Source organism: Pagrus pagrus, assembly GCF_965226575.1.
Source record: "Pagrus pagrus genome assembly, chromosome: 6".
Lineage (NCBI taxonomy): Eukaryota > Metazoa > Chordata > Actinopteri > Spariformes > Sparidae > Pagrus > Pagrus pagrus.
The window spans coordinates 12,125,618-12,150,642 of NC_140190.1; the positions used below are offsets into that span (position 1 = coordinate 12,125,618).

At 42.8% G+C, this 25,025-nt stretch overlaps 2 protein-coding genes across 9 annotated transcripts; both read right to left on the reverse strand.

Moving 5' to 3' along the window:
* Positions 1 to 275: 275 nt before the first annotated feature.
* LOC311258468 (unconventional myosin-Va) lies at positions 276 to 13,440 on the reverse strand. The gene is made up of 35 exons (XM_084354750.1): positions 13,150 to 13,440; positions 12,438 to 12,548; positions 12,186 to 12,354; positions 10,926 to 11,070; positions 10,688 to 10,844; positions 10,444 to 10,587; positions 10,260 to 10,341; positions 9,745 to 9,852; positions 9,539 to 9,651; positions 9,165 to 9,433; positions 8,963 to 9,044; positions 8,383 to 8,523; positions 7,741 to 7,872; positions 7,584 to 7,667; positions 7,381 to 7,497; positions 7,192 to 7,289; positions 7,020 to 7,106; positions 6,490 to 6,810; positions 6,173 to 6,329; positions 5,798 to 6,037; positions 5,489 to 5,698; positions 5,214 to 5,307; positions 4,967 to 5,115; positions 4,655 to 4,861; positions 4,423 to 4,523; positions 4,203 to 4,317; positions 3,888 to 3,993; positions 3,407 to 3,532; positions 2,985 to 3,136; positions 2,606 to 2,695; positions 2,163 to 2,295; positions 1,782 to 2,079; positions 709 to 883; positions 536 to 616; positions 276 to 442 (listed from the first exon to the last, which is right to left on the reverse strand). The coding sequence occupies exons 1-35, from the start codon at positions 13,174 to 13,176 to the stop codon at positions 281 to 283; spliced, it is 4,983 nt and encodes a 1,660-aa protein (XP_084210876.1). The 5' UTR covers positions 13,177 to 13,440; the 3' UTR covers positions 276 to 280.
* A 1,442-nt stretch (positions 13,441 to 14,882) lies between these two features.
* mbd3b (methyl-CpG binding domain protein 3b) lies at positions 14,883 to 24,189 on the reverse strand. 8 transcript variants are annotated; one of them, XM_084354811.1, is made up of 8 exons: positions 24,082 to 24,110; positions 20,446 to 20,472; positions 19,647 to 19,806; positions 18,025 to 18,162; positions 17,718 to 17,808; positions 17,356 to 17,533; positions 16,702 to 16,854; positions 14,883 to 16,255 (listed from the first exon to the last, which is right to left on the reverse strand). In XM_084354811.1, exons 1-7 carry the CDS (start codon positions 24,093 to 24,095, stop codon positions 16,707 to 16,709), a joined length of 756 nt encoding a protein of 251 aa, XP_084210937.1. In that variant the 5' UTR covers positions 24,096 to 24,110; the 3' UTR covers positions 14,883 to 16,255; positions 16,702 to 16,706. The 8 variants fall into 8 exon arrangements, with proteins under 8 accessions (XP_084210937.1, XP_084210935.1, XP_084210936.1 ...); XM_084354809.1 differs by having other exon boundaries at positions 20,407 to 20,472; XM_084354810.1 differs by having other exon boundaries at positions 20,446 to 20,475.
* Positions 24,190 to 25,025: the final 836 nt, after the last annotated feature.

Sequence of the window (25,025 nt, forward strand, 5' to 3'; positions counted from 1 at the left end):
CCCCATTTTTCTTCGCGTCATTTTGAATTTAGCAGTTAGTTAGCTGAGGTGTAAATTTTCACCTCTGACCTTTAATTGCATACAGACAAATGCACTAATAATTAACAGATTTGTAAGTGCTACCAGAAAAATCTCAGAAAGCAATTAAGCTCACAACATCTCCTGGAAGTTATTTAAATTTCAAAAGGACTAAATTCAATAGTCTGGCAGTTAAATTTGCTAAAACATGAATATATTTGCTCTCAAGCGGCCCCACTGAAGAGGTCTGGCATCCTGTTTTTCAGACTCTACGTAGAAAGGAGATCTTGAGGGAGTCTGGGATGACTAACTGCTCGGCCTGGAGGACGGATGGAGGCGAGTAGGGAAATGTGACAGGAAAATATCGTCTCACATCCATTAGGAGCTGCGGAGGATGACCGTCTGTGCGGCCTTTGAGAAGCCCCTAAGAGAGAAAAGACAGGATGCCACTCACATGAGAAACACTTTACGTTTACGCTAACACAAACACATAAACCCGTGCAGGTGCAGACAGTACCTGGACAGTACGGATGAAATTCACTGTGACTCGTTCATCGAGGTCACTGTGGGGCGTGTAGAGGGTCAGAATCTTCACGATCTGTTAAACAAAACACATCAGCAGGCAGTTAAACACACTGTAAACGATTTTTGCTCTCTTTAAAAGGAAGGTGGAAATCGATAGAGCCCCACCTGCTGGCTGGACAGGGCCGTGCAGGTCTGAACGAGGGCCTGTGCGTCCCCCTCAGTCTTTTTGCCCGCCTGCAGCAGCTGAACCGCCTGGATGAGAGGCTCCAGTGTGGCCACAGCGCCCCCTGCCTGCAGACCACGGCTCCGCAGCCACTCCTCCAGCAGACTCACATTATAGCTGAGTGACAAGAGAAAGACAGGCTGATTAATGAGTGATCTAATATGTTTACAAGTGCTATAATATGGTAAGAAGTAAACAGTGAAGCGATACACGCATTAGCTCTGCAAAAAAATATTATTTTATATGTAGACATATATTGTTGCTGTTGCAGGGACGTATTGATGGTATTATTATGGTAACTCTTGAGGCTGTAGTTTGAGGTGTTGTATAACATCATACAGTCAGCATGTAGATGTTATATTTTCTCCTCCAAATGTTAAATGATAAATTTAAAAAATCAGCAACTACTTTTAAATGACATTAAATTGAAAATTAAGTTAAATAAAAATTAAAAAGTACAGTTCACAAAAACTATTAAATTGAATCAAAAGCAATTAAATACAAATAAACTGAATTAAAATAAATTAAATGACATTAAGTTGAACAAATGTAATAAAAACATAAATTAAACTTAATGAATTAACTTAAAATAAATCAAATGCAGTTAATCATTTAATTAAACTGAAATAAATACATTTTAAAAAGTTGGGATGTTTCTTCTCACTTTGCAGGCATCAAAGTCATAACAGTAAATATCTTGTCTTTGTATTGTATTTAATTTAATATACAGTACACGGCATTCTAACTTATTTTGGTTCAGGGTTGTAATTTAATTTAATCTGATTTCATTTAATTCAATAGTTTTAGTCCTTCATTAATCAAAAATGTTAAAAAAATGTTCACTAATTTTCTTTGTCATATATCACAGAACACAGACAGAAACAGAGCTACCTTGGTACTAAAACTAAGTAAGTCAACACTACGATGTCATTGCACGTGAAGCACAAAAGTTGCATAGTAATAGATGAAATTGAAAATGTTCCATATTTATACATTTATCTCTGTTTATCTCTACCGTATCTGCATGCCACGACTCCAGCAGCACATGTCTTTCCTCAGCAGCAGGCTGTTGAAGGCAAAGACAGAGATGACGTAGGTGAGCTGGTGGAAGGCCTGCTCCATCAGTGTCGGGGGCAGAGCCTGACGGGACAGAGCCGTGTGAAGGGCTCCCAGCTCCCTCAGCACTGACGCCATGGTGGGAGCATCTCCTCCTACAGTCCTGGGGTCTGAGCCCGCTCTCTTTCTGGATGCTACCAACTTTACCGCAGAGCCAGACAGTCCTGGGATGATCTCGCTCTCCAACAGGGCAGGAACTGAGGGAGACATGGAGCAGGAGGTGAGATAAGAGAAGCAGTGGAAGGCAGAGCATTAATTACGATTGGTATTGTGGTTGTACCTATGATGTTTACTAGACGTTTTGCAGTGATGGAGAGGAGCTGCTGATAGGCCTGGATACAGAAGTCACTCAGGGTGCGGGTCGTGTCACTCACATCAGTGGTCAGTGGAACCAGTTCATCTGAGTCGAGGGTCTGAAAAAGTGATCATTCAGCCATAGATTCATACAGCAAAAAAATGTTCCCAACCACTATTAATTAAAAAAAAAAGAAAAAGAAAAAGTCCAGGAAAAAAGTTTTTGAAGGTGCTTCTGATTGGCTTACCCTGATCCTTCACACCTCAACCTAACCAATCCAACCAACAAAGGCAACCATATTTTTTTTTTCGACTGCCAAAACTTCTGTTTGCATGAGTGAAAAGGTTACCTAAAGCCACATTATGTAGAAATTGGCACAGTTTCTGAGTGCAACACCACTATCAAGAAGTTCCACATGTTCATCCTACCTGTTTTGGGGAGTGCTGGGTCAGCAGGTCGTGCAACAGACAGGCGTTTTTCAGCCAGAGAGCTGTCATATGTACATCGTTACTGTGTTTCTGGAGGGACAGATTAGAAATATTGTCACTTTCAGATAGAAACACATTTCTCAGTGCTAGTATGTGCTATGTTGAAATATGTGTGTTTGCAGTTTACTTTCTCATTATATGGGCCAGATTGTTGGGGCTGGACACACACGTAGGACAAAACAATCACATTAAAAAGTGTTTCAAAGTCAGCTGTCGATGCCTCTGTGTAAGTGACAACCTGCCCGACATGAGGTGATCTGCCGGTATGTATGCAACCTCAACCATATGGTGCACCGAGCACACTCAGAAGACAGGTTACCTTCAGAGCCGCCTTCATAGCCGTGACAGCAGCACTACAGAGCGAGCGAGCGTGAGTTTGGTCTCCGCTGCAGTCGGCCTGACGAACACACAGGAAGAGCACGCTGGCAGGCAGACCAGGAGGCAGAGACAGGGCGCTGTCAACCCGGATGTCTGCGGCACAGACAGAGACAGCAGCAATGGCAGGGAGAACATGACCAGGTCACATTTGTCAGCGATAGAAGAGTTCGTAAAGTTTGTTCTTGTGAGTCACATCCTGCTCAGAGGCTATAAAACTCTGGTCTCACAGTCCCGTAGACGGGTTCCTGAAGCATTAAAGAATCCTCTTACAACATTGTGTCCTTCCAGTGGACTTTAAGGAGCCACTATGATGATTAACAAAGGCAGATAAAGATGAATTAGGCAGACAGGGATCCATCTCACCTGTGATGAGGTTTTTGATTAGCTTGTTCTCATCTCTCTTCCTACATTCAAATAAACCAGTGACTGCCGCTGACTTAGGTCGGGATGGACTTGGGGTCGTCTCTGGGCTGAAAGCTGATGGGAGAACTGGAAAGAGAAAACATGACAGACAGACAACTGAAGCAGCAGCAGAAAACTATAGAGATCTAAGAGAAGATATAAAATATGTTCATTGTATATCTTCGCTTGCTTTACTTTATCTTACTTTACATGCTGTGCTCAAGTTCTTAAATTAACACATTTCTATTAAAGTTAACTTGTGATCTCATGGTGATATTTTTCTAATTATGTGTTTACTTATTATTTTTTTGGAGTAAAATCAGTTAATGATTCAAATACAGATACAAATACTTTATTCTGAAAGCACACCGCAAACCAAAATTGAATTTAAGCGTTAAATTACGACAGAAATGGTTCTGTAGTCAATCTGAAGAGATCTTACCTTGTGTCAGGAGTCGTCTGAGAGAGACCGTGTTTTTAAGCTCCTTCAGCTCTCTCCTCAGTCTAACACACTCCTGCTCTCTGGCCTCCAGTAGTTCCTGCAAGTCCTTTACACACAAACACACACTTACATTTTGGTTTACATTCCCCAGCTTGTAGCGAACGCTCTCAATCTCAAACTGACTTTGTGGAAAAAGAGTAGAAATAGCTGAGGAGGTGAAAGATGAGGGGAAAGGAAGAAAGGACATTTTTGGGAAGAAGGGAGCATAATACTGTCTTTCAGCAGTAATTATTTAAGCACCAGAGGTGTCTGTACCTGTTGCTGTGCAGCAGAGGAAGAACCAGAGATGGCTTGACTAAGCTGCCTCCTCAGAGCCTCCATCTCCTCCTCATTCTGACTGTGCTGGCGACGCAGCTGGCTCTCCAGAAACCTGACACAGAGGGGAGAGATTCATCCAACGAATGTAAATCTTAACAAAACTAAATGGGAAGCAAGTTCATAAACTAATAGGAAATGAGCGAGTGAATAGACTGACTTGTTGGCCACTCGTACAGCATCGTAAGCATGGGCCAGGTCCTCTCCTTTCATCTTCACTGCCGGGTCTTTGGCCACCTCCATCTTCTCCATCAACTGGTCCTGTCGATGCAAACGTGACATTTTGTCTTCAAGAGATGATGTTGTTGCAAGTTATAGAAACCCAAGGTTTTTGCACAAAACTCAGTGGAAGTTTTGTGACATTCGTTTGTCCTTCTCCTACATCCTCTCACCATTGGTGTTTCAGAGCTCCATGTTGAGACTCTCCCCTCCCCTGGAGAAGTCACACTGACCCTGCGGACCTCCTCCGGGGAAGGGAAGGCAGATGGGAAGGGTGACAGGGAGAGAGGGGTGAGGGACTGGGGTGACATCGGAGTGGGCGAGGAAGGCTCGAAGCTCAGACTCCGGGTGGAGTCGGTCCTTCTGTGGCCCTTGGCGTGCTGTCGTGAGGAAAAACAGAGATGGAGTTTTAAAATGGTGTGTGTGTGTGCGTGCGTGCGTGTGCGTGTGCGTGTGTGTGTGTGTGTGTGTGTGTGCGTGCCAACCTCAGTGAGCAGACTCATCTCCCGCAGGTTGTCGTATCTCTGCTCCAGTCTGGTGAACTCTCTCAGGAGACCCTGATACTTTCTTCTCTCCTCATCCAGCTCTGCCCTCAGAGCTGCACTCGCCTGAGACACAGCCTTGTGCACACACTCTGCACGCACACCAAGGAAAATAAAAACAGGAAAAACACAGATGGATGAAAGACTTTAAGGGTTTACCTATGAGGGAATGCAGACGACATGATGCTACCTTCTTGTGCTTTTTCTCCTTCAAGCAAGCGAGCAGAGAGTTCTTCTTTCTCTTTGTAAAAACTGTCTTTTTCTCCCTGCAGGACTTGCAACTCCTTAAATATGAGAGAGAATAAGAATAAACGAGTAAAACTCATTAAAATTAGAATGATAAAAGCTTGTCAAAGGAAAGAACGTGTTAATTATGAGCCAACTGGTCTTCTTCACTCCTAATAATACCGCCATCACCAGCACAGTTTGAAATGTGTCAAGTTATTCTCGGGTTTGTAGACCTACTTGTGTGAGTTGAAGGATCTCCTGCGCAGCCTTCTCCTCAGCTCTCCTCCTTTCCTCCACCTCCTTCTCGCTGATGACAGCGCAGGGCTGAGGCTTCTCATGTTTCTGGCTCTCTAGTTTCTGTATCACTGCCTTCAAAGCCTGCAGCTCGGCACTGTTGGCCTCTCGCTCTGCTTTCAGGGTCTCTCTCAAAGCTGCGCCCTCCCTGGCCTGGACACATACCAACGCAACTTTATCAATCATCTTTTCACACAGACATTTTAGAGCTACACATGGGTCACATCGCTGGATCAAACTCCTTTCACCCACCCCCTGGTCTGCTTTCAGCTGCAGCTGCATCAGTTTGACTTCCATGCCCTTGTTGAGCTCTCTGTACTTCTCCACAGAGCGGGCCTCGGTCTTTAGTTTCAGCAGCTCTCTCCTGGCAGCCCTGCGGCGCGCACAGCACTGCATGAACACCACCGCCGCACGCACCCGCCCGTACGCCCGCCTCGCCAACCACCCACGCACTCTCGCCTGGAGCAGCACGGCAGCACGCTCTGCGACCAACTGAGGAAGGAGAAGAGGGTTTAAAAGTTTTCATTAATTCAGGTTATGTCTATATCATTTTTTTTAAAAAGTGGATACAAATAATTGAAATTGCAGCAGCTAATGAGGTGGTCGAGGCTGTAATTAAATGCTGACCAGTCTGTATCTGTGGCGCTCCAGTGTGCCCCTGGTGAAGGCCTGGATGGTGATGGTGGCCTGTCGGATCATGAGAAACAACTGTCTGACCACTACCATGCGGTAGGTCTTCTGGATCACCAAAGCAGCCTTGGAGTAGCGCAGGGTCAGAGCCAGCCTGCAGCCAAAATGACAAAGAGGACATTCATGTGCAGAACATTTCATTTAAAGTTTTGGGATATCAGAAAAGAAAAAAAAAGAAAAAAATCAATAATATCTTTAAACATATATAAATAAACACAGACAAATCACACAATAATTTCTTCCTCTGTCCTCACCGTCTAGCCTGAGCTCCTCTGCAGTATCTCTGTATGGTGACAGTCGCCCAGCAGATCCTGGTGTACCTGGTCCGCGCCAGCCATCCTCTGACGCGGCTCTGGATGATCGCGGCAGCAACACGCAGCCTCTCGGCTCTAAGCCTCTCCAGAAAAGCCACCTGACCAGCACGGAAGAACACTTTGGTCTTTCCAAAGCAGTACTGGTCCGGGTCTGGGATGAGCTCAGGCAGGGCCTGTCTGCAGGAGGCCTGGGCCTGATCCAGGCTCTGAGGGCCTCGGAGCAGAAGGCGGTACCTGCTGAAGAACTCCTCGTACGTCCATCTGGAGACAAAGACTTTTATTTGGCAAACTTAGAGAAAACAGCTTGAAAGTTCCATGTCAAGATAGCTTTTATCTTTCTTTAATTCATTTTACAGCATTTGATTCTCACGAATAGTTGAGTGCAGGGAAAATTAAATAAATATCTTATGTGACTTTCTTAAGATGAGCTTTGTGAGAGTTTGATGAACGTCCATGAAGTTACTCAGTACCTGGATGGAAAACCTGCAGCACTGATGCGAATCGTCTCCAGCACCCCACAAGCTCTCAGCTGCTGGACTGTCCTCCTGGGATCAAACCTAACAAAGCATGGCTGTTAGGTCGCACACATTTAAATGTACGCAAACTTTCAATTTTGTGAGGAAAAGCCAAACAAAGACATACAAAAAGGGCTCTTTGAGGTCGTTGGGTTTGATACAGCGGACGTAGTGAGGAGTGGTGCTGTTGAGAGTGTCCATCAGCATCTGTAAGGACTGACGGAACTGAAACAAAGCACAGTGAACACAAGTGTTAAAAGGGAAAATTCTCCACTCGATCCACGAAACACAGGGATGATACATCGTAGCAACTCACCTGGAAGCCCACAGTCAGTTTGTGTTCTCTGGTGGCTCTTTTTCCTGAACGAACACTTCCATTAGCCACAGAGGACACATTCCCCTGCTGCTGGAACAACTCAGCCACCAGCTCAGACTGGCACAAACACACACACTTTAGTCATCCACTGGTCACATAGAAATTAAATAAACTCGAAAAAATTTAAAACATAACATGTCTACCTGACTTGCTTTGAGAATGTTAATGAGCTCCTCGAAGACTGTGTCTCTGTTCTTGTCTAGAAAGCCGTCACACTCATACTGCACCTGATGACACAGAAAAAACTGTTCATACAAATATCCATATCCCAGAATCAGTGTGTTGACCTTAATCGCTCACCGTGTCGGCAAAGTGCAGCACGATGAAGGCGCTGTTGGACATGCGAGGCTTGCGGAAGTGAGGGTGGGGCTTGCCGGTCAGGTGTTGGTCGTACAGCTTCCGCACCCAGCTCTCATCTGAACCTTTGGGCATCTGATGATCACAGAGAAAAGAGCTCAACACATTTTCATTACAAGTGATGAGATGCTTAAGAAAAAAAAGAGACAGTTCACCCCTAAATCAAAAATTCATATTCCCTCTTACCTGTAGCGCTATTAATGTATATACATGGTTTCAAGTTTACATCCACTCTGTCACGACCAAGAGCCTTTGCATGCTTCCTACTGAGTCGTTGAGTTGAGTTGTTCAAGTGTATCTTTGTTTTTTAAGTTTTGAGTACCACAGGCCATCCTGAGTGCCACAGCACCATCTAGTTTCATCATATTAGAGAGAAGGCAGAAATCTCTACGGCTGATATCTCCAAAATTTGGCAAATCACACCAAAACAGTCAAAATGGATAAATAGCACTACAGGTAAGATGAAAAATACGTATTTTTTATTTTAGGGTGAGGTGCCCCTTTAAAGTTGGTGTACATACTGAGATTCAGTCAAATGCATTGTAAAAAAAAAAAGGCTGATGAGAGAGGGAGAGGATGACTGACCCTGCACTCCTCATCTAAAAGATCAAACAGGCCCAGTTGTGCCTCTATGAGATTGATGCACTGCTGATTGTCACTGAACTCAATCCTGCTCCAGACCAGCTCCTCCCGGACGTACTCCTCCTGCTCCAAGTGGAACACATGCTGCAGACAAACACAAAGTAAAAGTAAAATAAAACCTAAAGATGAGACTCAATGGAAACAATCGCATTAGGGTACAGAGGGTTCAAGGAAGCAGATGAGCCGAGCCTGCTGTGGATTAAAAATGCTCGGGAAGATCAACACAGTGAAGCCTGCAGGGTACAGACAACAGATCATCACGCTGGGAGGACAGTCTGTGACTAAAACATAGCAGCACTTCACTCTTTTGTAACTACGAGGAAGAAAAACCATTATTCCTTCAAATACGACCATCATAATGTGATTTCAGAAACTTTTTACCCCTAATAAAGTACATACACAAGCATTAAAATGTGCATTAACTTGTAAATCAAAAACAAACAAGATGGATATAAGAAGAAACATCTACCGATTCCCTGAGAAACACAGAGACATAGACATGTCTGCTTGTCTCATGACTTACCCTGTTGAACTGTTGTTGCAGTTTTTCATTCGCATAATTTATACAGAACTGCTCAAAACTGTTCCGGTCGAAGGTTTCAAACCTGCTCCGAGAGAGAATACATGTCAGATTAACACATTTCAGACTACAGCATAATATCTCTAATGGGACTAAATAGGCTTTGGATTTAGGAGCATGCAGTGTCACAAAGCTCATGGCTCACCCATAGATGTCTAGCACCCCTATAAATGATTTGGCCTTCCCCCTCTGGCTGCGCAGAGCAGAGTTGAGCCTCTGGACGGTCCATGTGAACAGCTGGCCGTAGATGTGTTTGGCCAGGGCGTCTCTGGCTCCTACAGCCTGCTGACCGGACATGGGTTTGATCAGCATCTCTCCTCCTACAGCCAGTCTGCGATGACACAACCAGTGGGCCATCTGAGGTCCCTCCACTCCTAACAGCTTGGAGAAGACAGCCAGGGAGCGGTCGTCCGCCTGAGGAAACAAAAGGACTGAGGTGTAGTGTATGCATGTGTGTGTTATAGAAGAAGTAAAGCACCACAGAGGAGAATAGAGATCAAATAGAAACACATCTCTTACATCAATGTAACCTTTGTCAGAACTTCTCCCACTGATTTGGATGTTGACATTTCCCAGGTGCAGAACAGCTGCCAGGATCCTGAAGAGCTCCATCTGCTGGTCAGGCTGCACACCTGCATTTTAATAAATATAATGAAAAGTTCTATCTTCATAACCAAGGATATGATTCAATTATGTGCGTGTGTGTGTGCGCATAATTACTGTACCCAGAACAGTGAAAGCATTGCGAGTGCGCTCCAGGTCGGACAAATCATCAGTACCGGGAATCTGCATCTCTCCTCCCTGGCTGGTGTAGCGGAAATGTTCAGGTGCATCTAGAGGAAAACACAAGACACAGTGAGGGTGCATGCGTCATGGTTGTTTTCATAGAGCTGTAACAATCAGTGGATAAATTGATTTGATTAGTAGATCAGAACTATTTTGTGCCAAATTCTCCCATTTCAGCTCCTAAAAAAGTGAATATATTCTGGTTTATTTTCTCCTCTGTGACAGTAAACTTAATATATTTTAGGTCAGGGACAAAACAAGACATTCAAGGATGTCACCTTAGGATTTAAAAAAACATTTGTCACCATTTTATGGGCCAAACAACTCGTTGATTCATTGAGAAAATAATCGACAGACTAATCAGTATTCAAATTAGTTGTAGTTGCAGCCCTACATCATGATACATTGTGCTGTTGGACTCAGTAAGTGGTAAAAGTCAGAAAACCAGTCTCACCCAGTTTAAAGGATCTCATTTCTGGCAACTCTCTGGTGGCACACAGCTGGTAGAAGATATGGTAGTTCCTCTCTGCTGATGCCTGACAGACACATTAGCAGGAGTAACATATCCCCTTATAACTAATGAAAGATTCTTATGTGCAAACAAATGTTTTTATCATCATTCTGGCTAAGGAACATACCTGGAAAACGACCCTTGACTTCTCCAGGAGGTACGTCCTCATGTTTGCCCCGATGATGTCCCCTTTTCTGCCGAAGCCGATCTCGATGTACTTCCCAAAACGACTACTGTTGTCATTTCGAGTGGTTTTAGCATTCCCGATAGACTGTAGACACAAGCACGTGTTGTTTGTATCTTTAAAAAGTCACAGAACAGACAGGAAAACTCTTATTTCTAAGTAACAAATCAGTTCAAGCATCCATCACCTCCATTATTGGGTTGGAGGCCAGGACCCTCTCCTCCACGCTGGTCTGCTGTGCTGCTCCTCCAACCACAGCAAAGTATCTCATGGTGAATTTGGCTGAGACCGTTTTTCCTGAGCCAGACTCTCCACTGATGATGATAGACTGGTTTTTCTCCTCCCTGAAGTTGAGACAAGTCAGTTCTGTATAGAGAAATATTTACATTGACTTTTAGCATGACCTCTAGCCATTGACCTCTGACCTGGTCATGGTGCGGTAGGCTTCCTCGGCCACAGAGAAGATGTGAGGTTCCATGTCGGCCATGTCCTGACCGCTGTACGCATCGATCACCTCCTCTCCATATATGGGCAGCTGGTCGTAGGGATTGATGGCCACTAACACAATACCTGGAGGACAAGGAGAGACGGTGACAGTGTGGATATTGATCGGACTTAAAGGAACAGTTCCACCCAAAATCTCTCACGTTTATCCATGTAAATTATTTTGGTGTTAAGTTGCTGAGTTTTGGAGATGTCTGCCTTCTCTCAAGTAGAACGAAACTCGATGGCAATGTCTCTTTTCCAGAAATCATGACCATCATGAGAACAGTTTCTTGTAGAAACTATTTTCTTTCTCCTAAACTACATCTGCCAGCTGTATCACCACACAGGGGAAAGCATCATACACCCATTGACGATACGCTGGCTAACTAAGCTAACTACCATTACAGCTCAGTTAAGGAGGACACCGTTAATGTTTACATCCTGGGCTTTCACGAGCACGAGCCTCTCGTCCATGAGTGGATGCACGTTTCCTTCTGGGCAGTGATACGGTCTTGTTCGGCAGAGTGACATCTAGATCCATTATATTTGAGAGAAGGCTGACATCTCCAAAACTAACAGCAAAAAATGTAGATGCATAAGCAGCACTACAAGGAAGAAAAAACATCTATTTTTGACTTTGGGTTGAACTGTCCCTGTAAGTTCTTATAAGAAAGATCATACAAATTAAATATTTTGCAATTACTGTATTTTCATGTATAGAAAATGCAGGTAATAGTATTTTCTTTTTGTTTGACTTTGGGAATAGTGCATACAGAAACTCAGCATTCACCACACACATCTAAACCTAAATATAAATCTTTGAAAACGCACTTTTAGTAAAAAGTTAAACAAAGCACATGTCACTCATAATTATAGTGGATATAAACACACAACCTATTCTATTTTATGGGTATTTAAGCCATCAATTTTCATAACAAAACTTAAAGTGCGTGTGTGGGTTTTCTACCCATCCTTAAACAAATATGTCATTACATCTTAAACCAATGAGGGAGTTGCCTCCCTGGCTCAACCTTTGACCTGCTGTCATATAATCAACATTACGAGCTGTGATCATGCAGACAGGAGCACACAGGAGCTGCCTGTAGCTGGCACGAATCTCAAAGACCTTCTGTCACTCATGTCGTCCCACTTCTAGCTGGACAATCATGCCTGTCTGTGTCTGCTCCTTCAGTGCTCACCACAGTACGTGTAGATACTGTTGTAGTCCAGGAATCGAACCCGCAGGTTGTGCAAGACAGCAGGTTCGTGGAGGAAGCTGAGGGCTGTTAGATCATTCTCCCCCTCCAGGATGTCGGGGTTCCCCAGCGGTGGGAGGTCAGAGGGGGACCCCACTGGGTACTGGACCTCCTGCAAATGGAGAAGGAAGTTAGGAGTTCTTGTTGTGGAGTTTAGCATGGCACCTTTTAATTAGGACTACCTGCTTGTCTCACCTCTCCATTAGTGAGCTGCAACAGTAGATGTTTCTTTCCAGGACTGTAGTCCTGAAGGAGAAGTGCTGACACCCAAACTGCATCTGGGTCAGGAATCCACACACTCGCTCCCTAGCAAAGGAATAATAAAGGGGACATACCGCAGGTTGAGCACACTCCAGGACACATTTGGAGCCCATAAAAGAAGAGATTTTTATTGCATAATATTGCATTTTCTGTTCCAACACTGCTCAGGTAATTGTAACACTTCCTGGCTCCACCCAGACAAGACATTTGTCACCCATCAGCATAAAAAGGCTCCTAAAGAGTGTTAAAAATTAACACCGGTCATCCTGCTCTAAATTGCCTGCATGGATTAGCCATTATCTACTTCTAACATGTCTGATGTGTTTATTAATCTGCTCATAGAACAGATTAAGTTTTGTTTCATACTGTTCCACTAACCCACCATTTTTATACTAAGTAGCAATTTACAGAAATAAAGATCAGATTTCTGAAGAACACACAACAATCAGGAATCATTTTGGCATTGTAACAGATTTTATGAAAGTTTGCATAACTGGGAAGTGGTGACAAGCACATACCAGATATGTTATACAAACATAATAATGGTCAACATTGATAACGATGAGAGCGTTATTATGTTTGTATAACGTTCAGTTCCCATCACCTTGTACAATGGAAAAAAAAGAACAATTCAAATGAGTCTTACCTTGCTGTACAGCTCCAGTGAAGCCATCTCGACTGCTTTAAAGCATCCAAAAAAACATATCTTTAAAAACTCTACAGGAACACCCTGTATCCTCCACTCTGCTGCACGAGAGCCACTTCGTGTCCCGGTGACAGTATTCTGCACTTTGTCCAGGCTCACACAGAGACATGAGGACTGTCAAGTTAACTGTTAATCTGAGGGAGGATGCAGTGATTGGATGTTTGAATCATTACTGCAGGGTGTCCCCTTAGAAACCTACTTTTTTGAGGAGGGTCCAATGCCTCTAAAAACACCCTTAATTACTTTATGGGGGCAATATGAAGTATTAGGGAAGATATTTTAATTAGACACAAAAACATTTTTTTATGCATAAACTATCTATGACTGAATAAACTGACCTTAGAGGACAACACAATTTCATACTGTTTTACTTTGTTTTGTAGCAGCCTCATTGTGCAGCACTTGCTGTCTTTAGTATTTCAAAATCCCTCTCATTGCAGTGGATACAGATCACCTGTGCGCAGGTTGGATAGACCGGCTCCTAATTAATGAGTTAAAACAGGTTGGGGCATTCCCCTCCCAGCCAATCAGGGTGTGACGACGCCCTTGTTGTGAATGCTTAAGAGAGGTGTGGACTGGCACCCAGGAGAGACACATTCCATTCTGAATCTGTCCAGCCAGACACTCTGGTCGGTTTAGGCCCCATTCCTTTTAGTTGAGGGAAACTGCGTGTGTGCTTCCAAAACCCAGTTGAGTGATCAGCAATAGTGACCCTTCAACCAGACTACCTGCATCTGGGCTGGGCCTATTCGTGCGTGTGTTGCCTTTCAAATAGCCTGATGCCCGCAGGCTTGAAACCCAAGCCCCTCTATACACCTTTAGTTTTCCCACTTTATTTCATTGGGGACTCGGTTGTAAAACATATTTTAGTTTCATTATCCACTGAAGGGGTCCTGCTCTCAGTTTCATGCCTCCCCGATTAATTCAAAGTACAGTAGACAGCAAAAGTCTGAGTCAAGACATACTATAGAGTCCAGTGAAATAGGTTCTATGACTGCCAGTGCCAGTCAGCCGTACCCAAGAACCAAGAAATCTAGTAGCGTGGTACACCTATGCCGCCTCCTAGTCTGAGACAGTTGATTGTCCCCATCACACTCGTCAGCATCATGGGAAGGCACTTGTAGACACTGGCACCACTTACACATGCGAGTATGATGAAGAAGATCTAAGGCCCCAACGAATCCCTCGTGGCATATCAAGGTGCCCGTGTATCTCACTAATAGCCAGCAAGCCAATACTATTGGGTGTAAAGTGCTAGAGTAAGCATGCATGGTAACAGATGGTCTGTACCTACTGCAGTACTGGACGCAGATGTGCTGGTGTAGCCATTAGTTCTTGGTTTAGATTTTATGAGCATAAGTGATCTCTTGGTCGACGTACAACAAAAGCAGACGACATGTCGCTTACCAGGAGAAAGACAGGTAAGCATTTTACTGACAGTACCGCCAATTTATATTTGGCGGACCCTGCCACCTTTCTAGCTTCAGTATTTTGGGGACCTTTTTTTCCTCTGAAAACAGCTTCTTCATCCAGTTGTGGTGTGTGTGTTTCTATTATCATCTCATTAATACTGTAATCTGAGTTTGAATTTCTTCTCAAAAACTCCATAGTGCCCCTTTAATAAAAGTGAATGTACACATTATTTAAGTACTTTTCAAGAATTAAAGACGACACAGTAGCAGCAGATTTAATGACATATCGACTTTTTAATAAGTAATACAATCAAATTCATTTCAGCAATCAGCCTGCTGATATCAAGAGGGGAATTTCATGATTTGGGGCTGGATACATATTCACCATCAAGACCTGGACAAACAAAAAATACAAAATCAATATTCTAAATGAAAAGACATTAAAACTAAGTCTTAGCTGTAATTTGCTGTGTCACCAATCTTGTGCGCGGGTATCCGAGGAGGCAGCATGTGTGTGGTAACATTGACACATTTAAAAAGAAAAAAAAAGAAATGGACTGAAGCTGTGACAGAAACAGAGCCTTGGCACTAAACAGCAATGTTTCACAACATCAGTAAGCACCTATAATGACGATGATGAGTTAAAAACAGTAATAACTGTACAATAGAAGGGGTTTCAAGTCATTTCTTTCCCGTTGTGCTCAGCCCATGTCATGTGTACCTTTTATTTTCCTCATGTTACAAGAGTAGAGCCAATATAATCGCTTTAAAATACAAAGCAAACTTTAAATTACACGTTAGTCAACCTTCACCCTCCTCTTCAGAATGACATGTCCCCTCTTTGGTCAATACTGACTCACAAGATAACACCTGACATGATAGATAATATTTCCTTGATATTACAGCATGAAAAACTTGACTGTCCCCCTCCGACGGAAGTGCACAGGACTCAGACTACATCTGCATCAGTAGCATCAGCCGCCTGCAGGCTGGTAACTCAGTATAGTTTCATCTGAACAGGTTCTATTAAAAAAGACGTTTTGTGTGTGTTGTGTGTGTCAGACTACTCATGGAGTGCATCGTAAAATTCAAGACAGAGACGAGTCAAAAATACAAAACATTCTTTTCCAATCTGCCCAAAACAAAAGCACCCAAGATCGACCTTTTTTGCTGACACAAAATGGTGGATTTGACATGATTGTCACCAAAAATACATCCCCATTCAAAGCCTTTTCGTAAAAAAACACGCTTATCATCGAACACTGAACTGGACATACTGTAGATAAGTTATCTTAGATATTTGAAAGTTCATCTGATGTCATTTCTTTAAAATATTTTTAAAATGTCCTAGTGAAAAAAGCTCAGAATAAACCATCGAGTGATTTAATTGGTTGTGGAGTTGTGGGGTCCCATCTAGTGGAGTTAATGAAGAATTTGAGACTCCCAAGTGTTCCCAAGGAGAAGACAGTTCTTTAGGTTGAGCGGGACCAGTGTTAAGTCAGGTCATGGGTTTAAAGTTGGACGCAGATACAAGGGGACAGTTCATCAGGGCTGGACTGCAGTAGGGATCCTACGGGTCATGGTCGTGTGTGTGTGCAGGGGTTCAACAAACCCATCCGGACTTCACGAAAACCCTAGGAGAGGAAAGGATTGACAATTAGAAGAAACAGATGCTCTAATATTTTTAGATTGTAATGCTGCTGTGCTGAACTGTATCACCCCTACTAAAGTACAACACTCATGATTTGCCTTTATGAAATTCAATACAATATATTTAATTACATTTGTCTTTTTTTCCTCATAGCCAGAATAAGTTGCCAGCTTTGTAGCTTGTCCCTTTGTAGAAATAAAGTTGGCAACTGGGTCTGAAAAGTCACTTAATCTAGTCACCAAGTTGCAATAATTGCTGCAACAAGCTAGCAAGAGCCGTTACCTTATGATTGCGAATTGACTTTTAACATGAAAAATAATAAGTAAACAGTGAATTACCTAGTTTTCAGTGTGCAACAGGTGGGATAGAATTACACGGTCATGAGTTGTCGACGCAGCATATGTTCTCTTAAACTGTCCCTGAACTAACCTGTGCTATACGCTCTCCATGTCTTCACTGCCGTTGCCCTCCTCCTTCAGAGCCTCTCCATCGTTGGCAGCCTCCTCGACGTGGGCCAACATATCAGCCATCAGAGCCTCCTCCAGCCTTTTCCTCACGCTGTACACCAGCTCCTCCTGTTTCCTACACATGAACACAACAGGAAGCGGTTACAGTTGGCAGTTACAGCTGCCTGTTAACAGCCACTGAAACAGCATACAACAGATGGTGTGTTTTTTTACAGGGTCACTCCTTATGGACGCCGGGATTTCTGAGCAAGAGACAGCTTGGTTATCTTTGGGTGATCGAGGATGACAACAAGTGACGAAAAAATCTTCAAGGTCTTTCCAATTTGGAAGATTTCTCCGTTATTACTGTCCAACTCAGACCTTTTTCTTTTTGACAACCTGGGCTGTTATTCCCTGCTTTTAAACACACTGAAGGAGATCTGAGAAAAATTTCTCAAACAACTGTTTCACAGGCACACTTGCCAAAACATTTTCCTCAAAGCCAAAAAGTTGAAACAAAGAACGGGAACTGTATTTGAGATCTGACTCTTGGATACTGGCTCAAACAACTGAGGATAAGGATGTAGCACTCTAACAACAGGTGATCTGTGTGCGGAGGTGTTCTGTGATCGCCTACCTGATGTCCTCATCCGTAACTATGAAGGCCTTGCACAGCGGCTGAGCCGTGTTGAGCCACACTCCGGGGTTCTTCTCCACGGCCGCAGACAGCTGGCCGGTGATGGGTGCAGCGCTGGTGTGCAGAGCGCTCGCAATGGCCGACAGGAGAGTCTTGTCTGTGCAGCCTGGGCCAACACCTGAGGGACAAACTGGGTGTTATAAGACTTTCTAAAGGAAACAACAAAGCTGTAACTGCACCCAGGAGTAGTTATGTTTTATAAAAATAAAAAATGAGCAATACCGACACGATAAAAAGTCAAATATAAATATATAAACTGTTTATTTTGTCTGATGAATCAGTGTTTATCTTGCATGCATCACCTTGCAGGCCTTTAGGCAGCTCCATTGTTTTCACCAGCTCCTCTGCGATGTCATAAGCATTGAGACCACTGAGTTTCTTCTCCCAAAATAGCTGACAAAAAACAAAAGAGTAATGTTAGCTGCAGGCTGCTTTGACACGAAGAAACCCAAAAATTAAAATATGCTGCTGTTTCAACCAGAGAGAGAGACAAAGAGAGAGAGAGAGAAACTCATGTCTGGTTCATGCAGATCCAAAGAAGTCACACTGTCAGATAACATGCGTCTCAGATTTTTTAATGGGGGTGAACAGCAGGCGGAGGCAGCTCACCTGTCTGGGCTGATCGACGGCTTTCTGAGGGTCCGTCTTTACTTTGTTGTTCGGATGGTTGGTAACCTTGGTGACGGGCTGCTTAAAGATGGAGGCCGTCTGTCTGACGGGGAGCGACGTGTTCAGGTCGGGTTTGCCCTTTAAAACATCAGACAGAGAGCGAGAATGAGGAGGAGTTAAAGGAGCAATTACAAGTTATTCCAAAACACAACTACAAGAGGACAAGCATCTCATTCATACAGCTTTTAGAAGCCGTTTCAGCGCCTGTAAAAGTTAAATGAAACAACCGAATGTGTCAACTTTTGTATCTACATTTTCTAGATAAATAGTTAATTATGATAATGTAAACCCGCTAAGATTACAGGGTACATCTGTTTTTTGTTGAAGACGCGACCAAACTCCCACCTATATTGAAGCTAAACAAGTGACTCTTGTCTTCGATTACTGTTTACATGAGGCGATTAAACTTGCAGTATTCGATCCACTTATGCTTTTACTATCCCACATCTAGTGTCCCCCTGCAGAATGCAGTGTCAAGGCCACCATCAGTTGTAGAGCCCGACCGGTGCTAGATTTTTAGGGCCGATGTCGATACCGAGATTAAAGGATAAGTACCGTTTTTTACAACCTGGACCTTATTTCTGGCAAAAGATATGGTCATTTACTCACCCAGATAACTTTGGTGTCATTCGGCGTCGTTCGGACGAAATTAGATCCAGTGTAGCGGCGATATATCCATATAATGGGAGTAACGGGGCATCGACACACAGCCTCTATATAACACATTATCTGCCACGAAACTAGTTCATTTCATCAATATTTTGTTACGATATGCTAGCGCTATTAGCCTCTGAGTCCGGGCTCGTCTATTGTCAACATCCGGGGTCTGTAGGCTGATCTACTACCTCTGACCTGGAAGATGTCGTCTCTGAGCTGCGCGCGCACCCGCGACAGCGCGCCTTGTTTACCTGTAGCTGCTGCTGCTAGTTTGACCCCGGATGTTGATAACGGACGAGCCCGGACTCAGAGGCTAATAGCGCTAGCATATCGTAACAAAATATTGATGAAATTAACTAGTTTCGTGGCAGATAATGTGTTATATAGAGGCTGTGTGTCGCTGCCCCGTCTCTCCCATTATATGGATATATCGCCGCTACACTGGATCTAATTTCGTCCGAACGACGCCGAATGACACCAAAGTTATCTGGGTGAGTAAATGACCATATCTTTTGCCAGAAATAAGGTCCAGGTTGTAAAAAACGGTACTTATCCTTTAAACGGTAGAACACTGAGGTAGATATATCGGCTAATATTCCTATATAGACAGAATTTGCACGTTAACACACGTATTTTGAAACGATCCCTTAAATTGTTGTTATCGAACACTTGATAAAGTTGTTACGATATTTTAAAGTTTAATAAAACAACAACAAAGTTTCCCTAAAAAGACATAAGTGTACTGGAAACTTTAATGTTGCATGTTCTATAAAATTCATAAAGGTTTTGATAGCAGCACAAATCACACAACATATACACCAATACATCTGATCGGACCGATCCATATACAGGTTCGGGCTCTAATCAGTCGTGTGTGGCGGTCCTCACGAGCCCGTCTGTCTCACCTTGTTCTGGTTATTGTTATCATATCGCAGCCTCTGGCGGTTCTTATTCAGCTTGCTCATCAGCATCTTCCCCGTGCGGAAATCAAAGGAGCTGAGGTCCATCTGGTTACCAAGGTAACGGGCCAGCTGAGGCTTGCTCCGAAACTTCTTCCCAGATGGACTGGCGAGGGAGGCAGAGACACGAGAAATCACCAGATTAATATCACCTCAAACATCAGGCCTGGCAGCCAGACAGAGAAGACAGGCGACACTTTGAAAGCAGACAGAAGATTAAACACACACACAACAACATGCAACAAGTCAAAAGCAAAACTGAAGCAGAGCACATTCAAGTGGGCGATGGCACGGAAATCACATTACTTTTGTAAAAAAAAAATGGATGCACGATCTTTGATGGACACTCTACCTAAAGCCCTGTTATCTATCACAAGCGGCACACATTTTAGCATCATGACTTTATATATATATATAAAAACATACTGAACAACACTGTTTACTTTACACCAGCCTCTAAGAAGAACCAGTGGACGAGATGTAAACATGGCAGCACTAACACTGGACCACATGTTTCAGAATGGAAAGCATTGTGACTCCACTTGGTGGGAGCAACAACATCTGAAAGCCTGAGCGGTATGGCCAACACATAAAAAAAAAAAAAAAAAGGAACAACTGTGGGTGGATACGTGCTCGTAAACTCATGCAAATGTATCTTACATCACACACCACAGTTAACACCAGTATGATTGTACAGTTAGCCTACCACAGACTATACAACCGACCCGCCTCCCCCCTCTCTTGCCTCTGTTCCTCATCTTGCTCTTCTCCTCTGCTAAATGAAAACAAATCTGGCGTTGTTGATTCACTTCAATGGGAAATAAAGAGTATTAACACTGAGTTGTAGTCATCAAAAGGCCTCGCCAGACGTGATCTGCTGCTGCTGCTGCTAGCCTGCGCGGCTGGACAGCCTCTGTCTTATCCAAACACTTGTGAGAGGAGCTGGCCTGGCTGGCCTCGGTGCCCTGCTACAAACACAACCCCCCCCCTCCCTCCCCTTCCCCAGCCAAAACTTTACACCGACCCCCCCCCCCACCACCTCCCTCCGATCACACTGCTGTCTGTTTCCGTCCGCAAACTCGATGTCTTGTGCACCTATGAAGTTTTGCAAGCCCCCGTTTCGTGTAGTACCTAAAATAATAGACATCGCTTTTTCCAGCTGACAAACCCGACTTTCTGGTCACTTCTTCCATTTTCCAGCCCTTGGGGAGAGCAGTGCAATCCCACCTTTTCTTCTCCATTTCCCACGCGAGTAGCCTATAAATCCGCTAAAAGTTAACAGCCAGATTGGATTTAGAGAAAATGTGTCGATTGTTTTTGTTTTTTTTTGGATGGCAGGCCTATCGCTTCTTACGCTTTTGTTTCGACCATATTACAACATGCGTCCTCGGTAATGGGATCTCCCTGCTAACAACATCTCGTCTCTTTGTCGTCGCGCAGATCGCTCCGCCGCGGACCTCGGCCACATCACTACCTTGCCTGTCTCGCCGGGGCACGAGGGCTGCATCCGCATGGATAACATAGGACACCGCGAGGCAAGCCAGGACGAGACAGGAAGTTGGAAGGTAAAGACTTCAGAATAAAAGCATAAATAAGTTTTCAAATTTGATGTAAAAACCTCACGATAATTTGATTTTGCTGTTCTGTGCTCTGTCTTTTAGTGACTTTGCTGTTTGACTATATTTACACGACTCTAAATTAGAAATATTGGGATTTGGGTGCATACATGTGAATAGATATGTAATAAAAGTCAAATGAAATGTTTTGTATTATATTTGGGGAGCAAAAATATTCACAAAAGACGAAATAAAAATTCTGACATCAATTGAAAAACTAAAATATCCCTAATTATTTTTGAGTTGTGTATTTCTACGATTGTTCTTCAATCCATCCTGTATTTTGTATTTACACTACAGCTGCACAATGTGGTGAAAAAAAGAAAAAAATATATTGTAATTATTTTTGACAGATATCGCAATTAGGATATGATTCACGATTAGTGGGAATGATAATTTTTGCATTACAATTTTTATTTTCACAAAAAAAAAATCTATTCAAGTGATTGGTATGTGACAAACAAACATGTTTTTTACGTCCAGAGAACAGGATTTGTAGGCCAGGGCACAGAATGCTGTTTTGTCACTCATTTGACATTTATCAAAAAATTACCATTTGGATATTGGACTTGGCTATATTGCAGTTTTGATTATATTTCCATTACTTGTGCAGCCCTTATGTACATCCAGGTCTCCCATAAGAATGACATCTCAGCCTCAACGGGTTTTACCTGATTACATTTGGGTCATCAACAATTTAATGTATAGAATTATGTACATTTTCTAAAATGCAATAAGTAATGTTACTAATATAAGAATAAAGAACAGAAATAAAATGTTCTGAATTCAGCTTCAATCAAATTTACAATTAAATTAAATTTTTAAATAAATTGTCAATGCAACATGTTTCCAAATGCTGAAAGTATATACTGTTTTATAATAAAGTTAAAGAGGCTTTAGTTGGATGAGTTGAAATTGGTGTTTTTGTGAAAACTCTGTGAATATATGTGAGCGAGATCATTCATACTTGGACATGGGAAAAATAGTTTGAAAAAATGATATTAACTCACAAACTAAGGTACTATACGTTACGCTTTCACATTCAAGTCATGGTCTTCATCTTGAATTTAAAAAATGTTAAAGGTACACTATGACTGCTTCTCCACCAAAATTAGTGGGTCTACACAGGTTTCTTAAACGCCAGTCCTCCCACCAAAAATTGCCTATTTACCCCATTCCCACTTCCTGGAGGCAGGGCAGCCCATCTCTGACTTTTACCTGAAGTGTCACTGACGTTTGACGTCACGAATGCGCCGGAAACAGTTGTAACAGAGGAGAAAACAACAACAGACCCATTGTGAAAGAAGCGTCTGTAAAACTGTGGAAAAATCCTTATGAGCGTCACAACCCCCGCAAAATGACTTGTTTTACTATCATAATTTGAAGCATTCGGTCCAATAACATTTGAAAAGTCTAGAAGAGCCGCACGATTAAATTATTTTATCCACCTTCAGGTTAGCCGGGCCGAGGTGAAAAATACCCGGGTGCATGCAGAGTGTACACATTCCCACTGCACACAAAAGCCCGATCTTAGAGGGTGTAAGTGGATTTTTTTGACCAGTGAAAAAGAGAGAGAGAAAAAAAAATCATAATTTACTGATTTTCGCTAAATAAACACACTGTCATCAAAGGACAACACAATTTCATACTGTTACACATTGTTTATGTTAGTCAGAGTCTTCCAAGTAGCTATCTTTCTAAGGTAAAATTATTATTCCACTGGAGGACGGCTTGTTTATATGGAAATACATCAAATAACTATTTCTGAGTTTGTATTATTATCAGATTAATAAAAGTGCAAAAGTTTGCTTTCTGTGTGTGATTTTTTTTTTCTTTTTCTTTTTCTGAGCTCTTCGGTTTTCCATAAACCTTAGGTCACTTTCAATACCCGGTTGTTGAATAACAGAGGTCACGTGAAGGTGACTTCCGTTGTGAATAAAAAAATAAAAAACCGGATTCGCTCGTTTGTTTTGTTTTGAAACGTTTTACCGGAAGTGTGGCATTCTACTCCGCCTGACTTGACGCGGGTACATCAACGTTAACCTATGGGAAATATAGATTAGGCTACAGCTACAAATAGACCGTAAATAGCTATCACGCAGATGCGGTGACAACAAACACGGACGCTGCGGAGTAATTAAATGTCAGAGACGCAGCAAAGTGACGTCCATCACTTGTAGCATGTCCAGCAACACGAAACGTGAAAGTTTCATGTATGCTAGCTTCGTGAAATTGGAGAGCCGTTTCACCACAATGCCTACCGTTGTCATTCAGACTTGGGAGCCGGCTTTTATGAATGAACAAAGTACATCTTATTGATTAAACACAGTCACCATTTTAACAGCATGTCATGCATATACGGAGGCTTTGTTTGTGGCACAACGGTGCAGAAAGGAAGAAAGAAAAAAAAAAAAAAACACACACACACACACCGTCTGCTTCGCAAGATTAAAATCTCCGTCGAGATCGCACAACAGTCGACGCAGTACGTTACACCGACTCCATGCTTAATTCAACATTAGCTGTTAAATATCGGGGAAATTAAACATTAATAAAAAAATAATGCTGTAAAAACACCCGACACCCTAGCTGGAGACCACAGCAATGCTGTTTGCAAAATGCGAGATCACCGAGTGCATTCGTCTAATCGATGATAAACACACTTTCCAAAAAAATTAGGAAAACGACACATCGCGCATTAAACGCTTCATTAACAATTATCACCCCCCGTCATGGTTTCATTGCCCTTTACGTGATGTACTTACTCGTTTTTATCCATCTTGAAGACACTATCTCGTTTTCTCCCTCTCGCTATGTTAAATCCCTTCTCCCCTCTCCTCTTTCAGTCCCCTCCCCCTTCGATGAGAGAAATGAAAGACATTATCCACGCAAATTTCGCAGTCTGGCCGATAAAATGAGTATCATGTCTCCCGTGTGTCATTAGTCCGGTGATACACGGGGTTCATGCGTGTGATTCATCATGCATTAGGAACTAGATTACCAGAGACTTTACATATGCGCCCTCTTCAATGTAACATTTTTATTTCACAGAAATACTTTTACTTTTACAGAAAAAAAAATATATATACATGACCAGATGAGAAAATTTCAGGTCAACAATGCCACGTTTTTACAACTGCTCCATGCAAGGAAAAATAGTGTTATATAAATGTATGCAGTTGTTGAAAATGGGAACAAAAACAGACACACACACACACACAAAAAAAATTCCTCTCACCAAGTTGTTTAAACAAAACATTTCAATGGCTGGAATACTGCAGAATAAATGGACACGTTTGGGTTAATTAAAGATTTATTCACATTAAAATAATACTCAGTGAAGAACAGTATTTATATAGAGTGCAGAGTGCAGAGTGCAGCGCGTTGTCCAAATTCCTAACAATCCCTCAGTGACTGATTGTCGGGCCAGTGCATCCCCCTTAAGCTTGCGTTGTGTAAGAAATCCACCCATCAGCCCATTCCCATGCTCTGGTCCTGTAGACAGACACACAGCCCATTCGTTAGCAAAATGTACATCAACACATGTGTTTGAATGTGTATTTGAATCCTTCCTGTCTTGGAGTTAGGGTGTCTGACATCCAAGTAAGGGGTTTTTTGGGGGGGATAATGGGAGCGGCAGAGGGTTTGGAGTGATGTGTGTATATTACTTCAATAGGGCCTGACAAAATCAATATGATGTCTGCAGTGT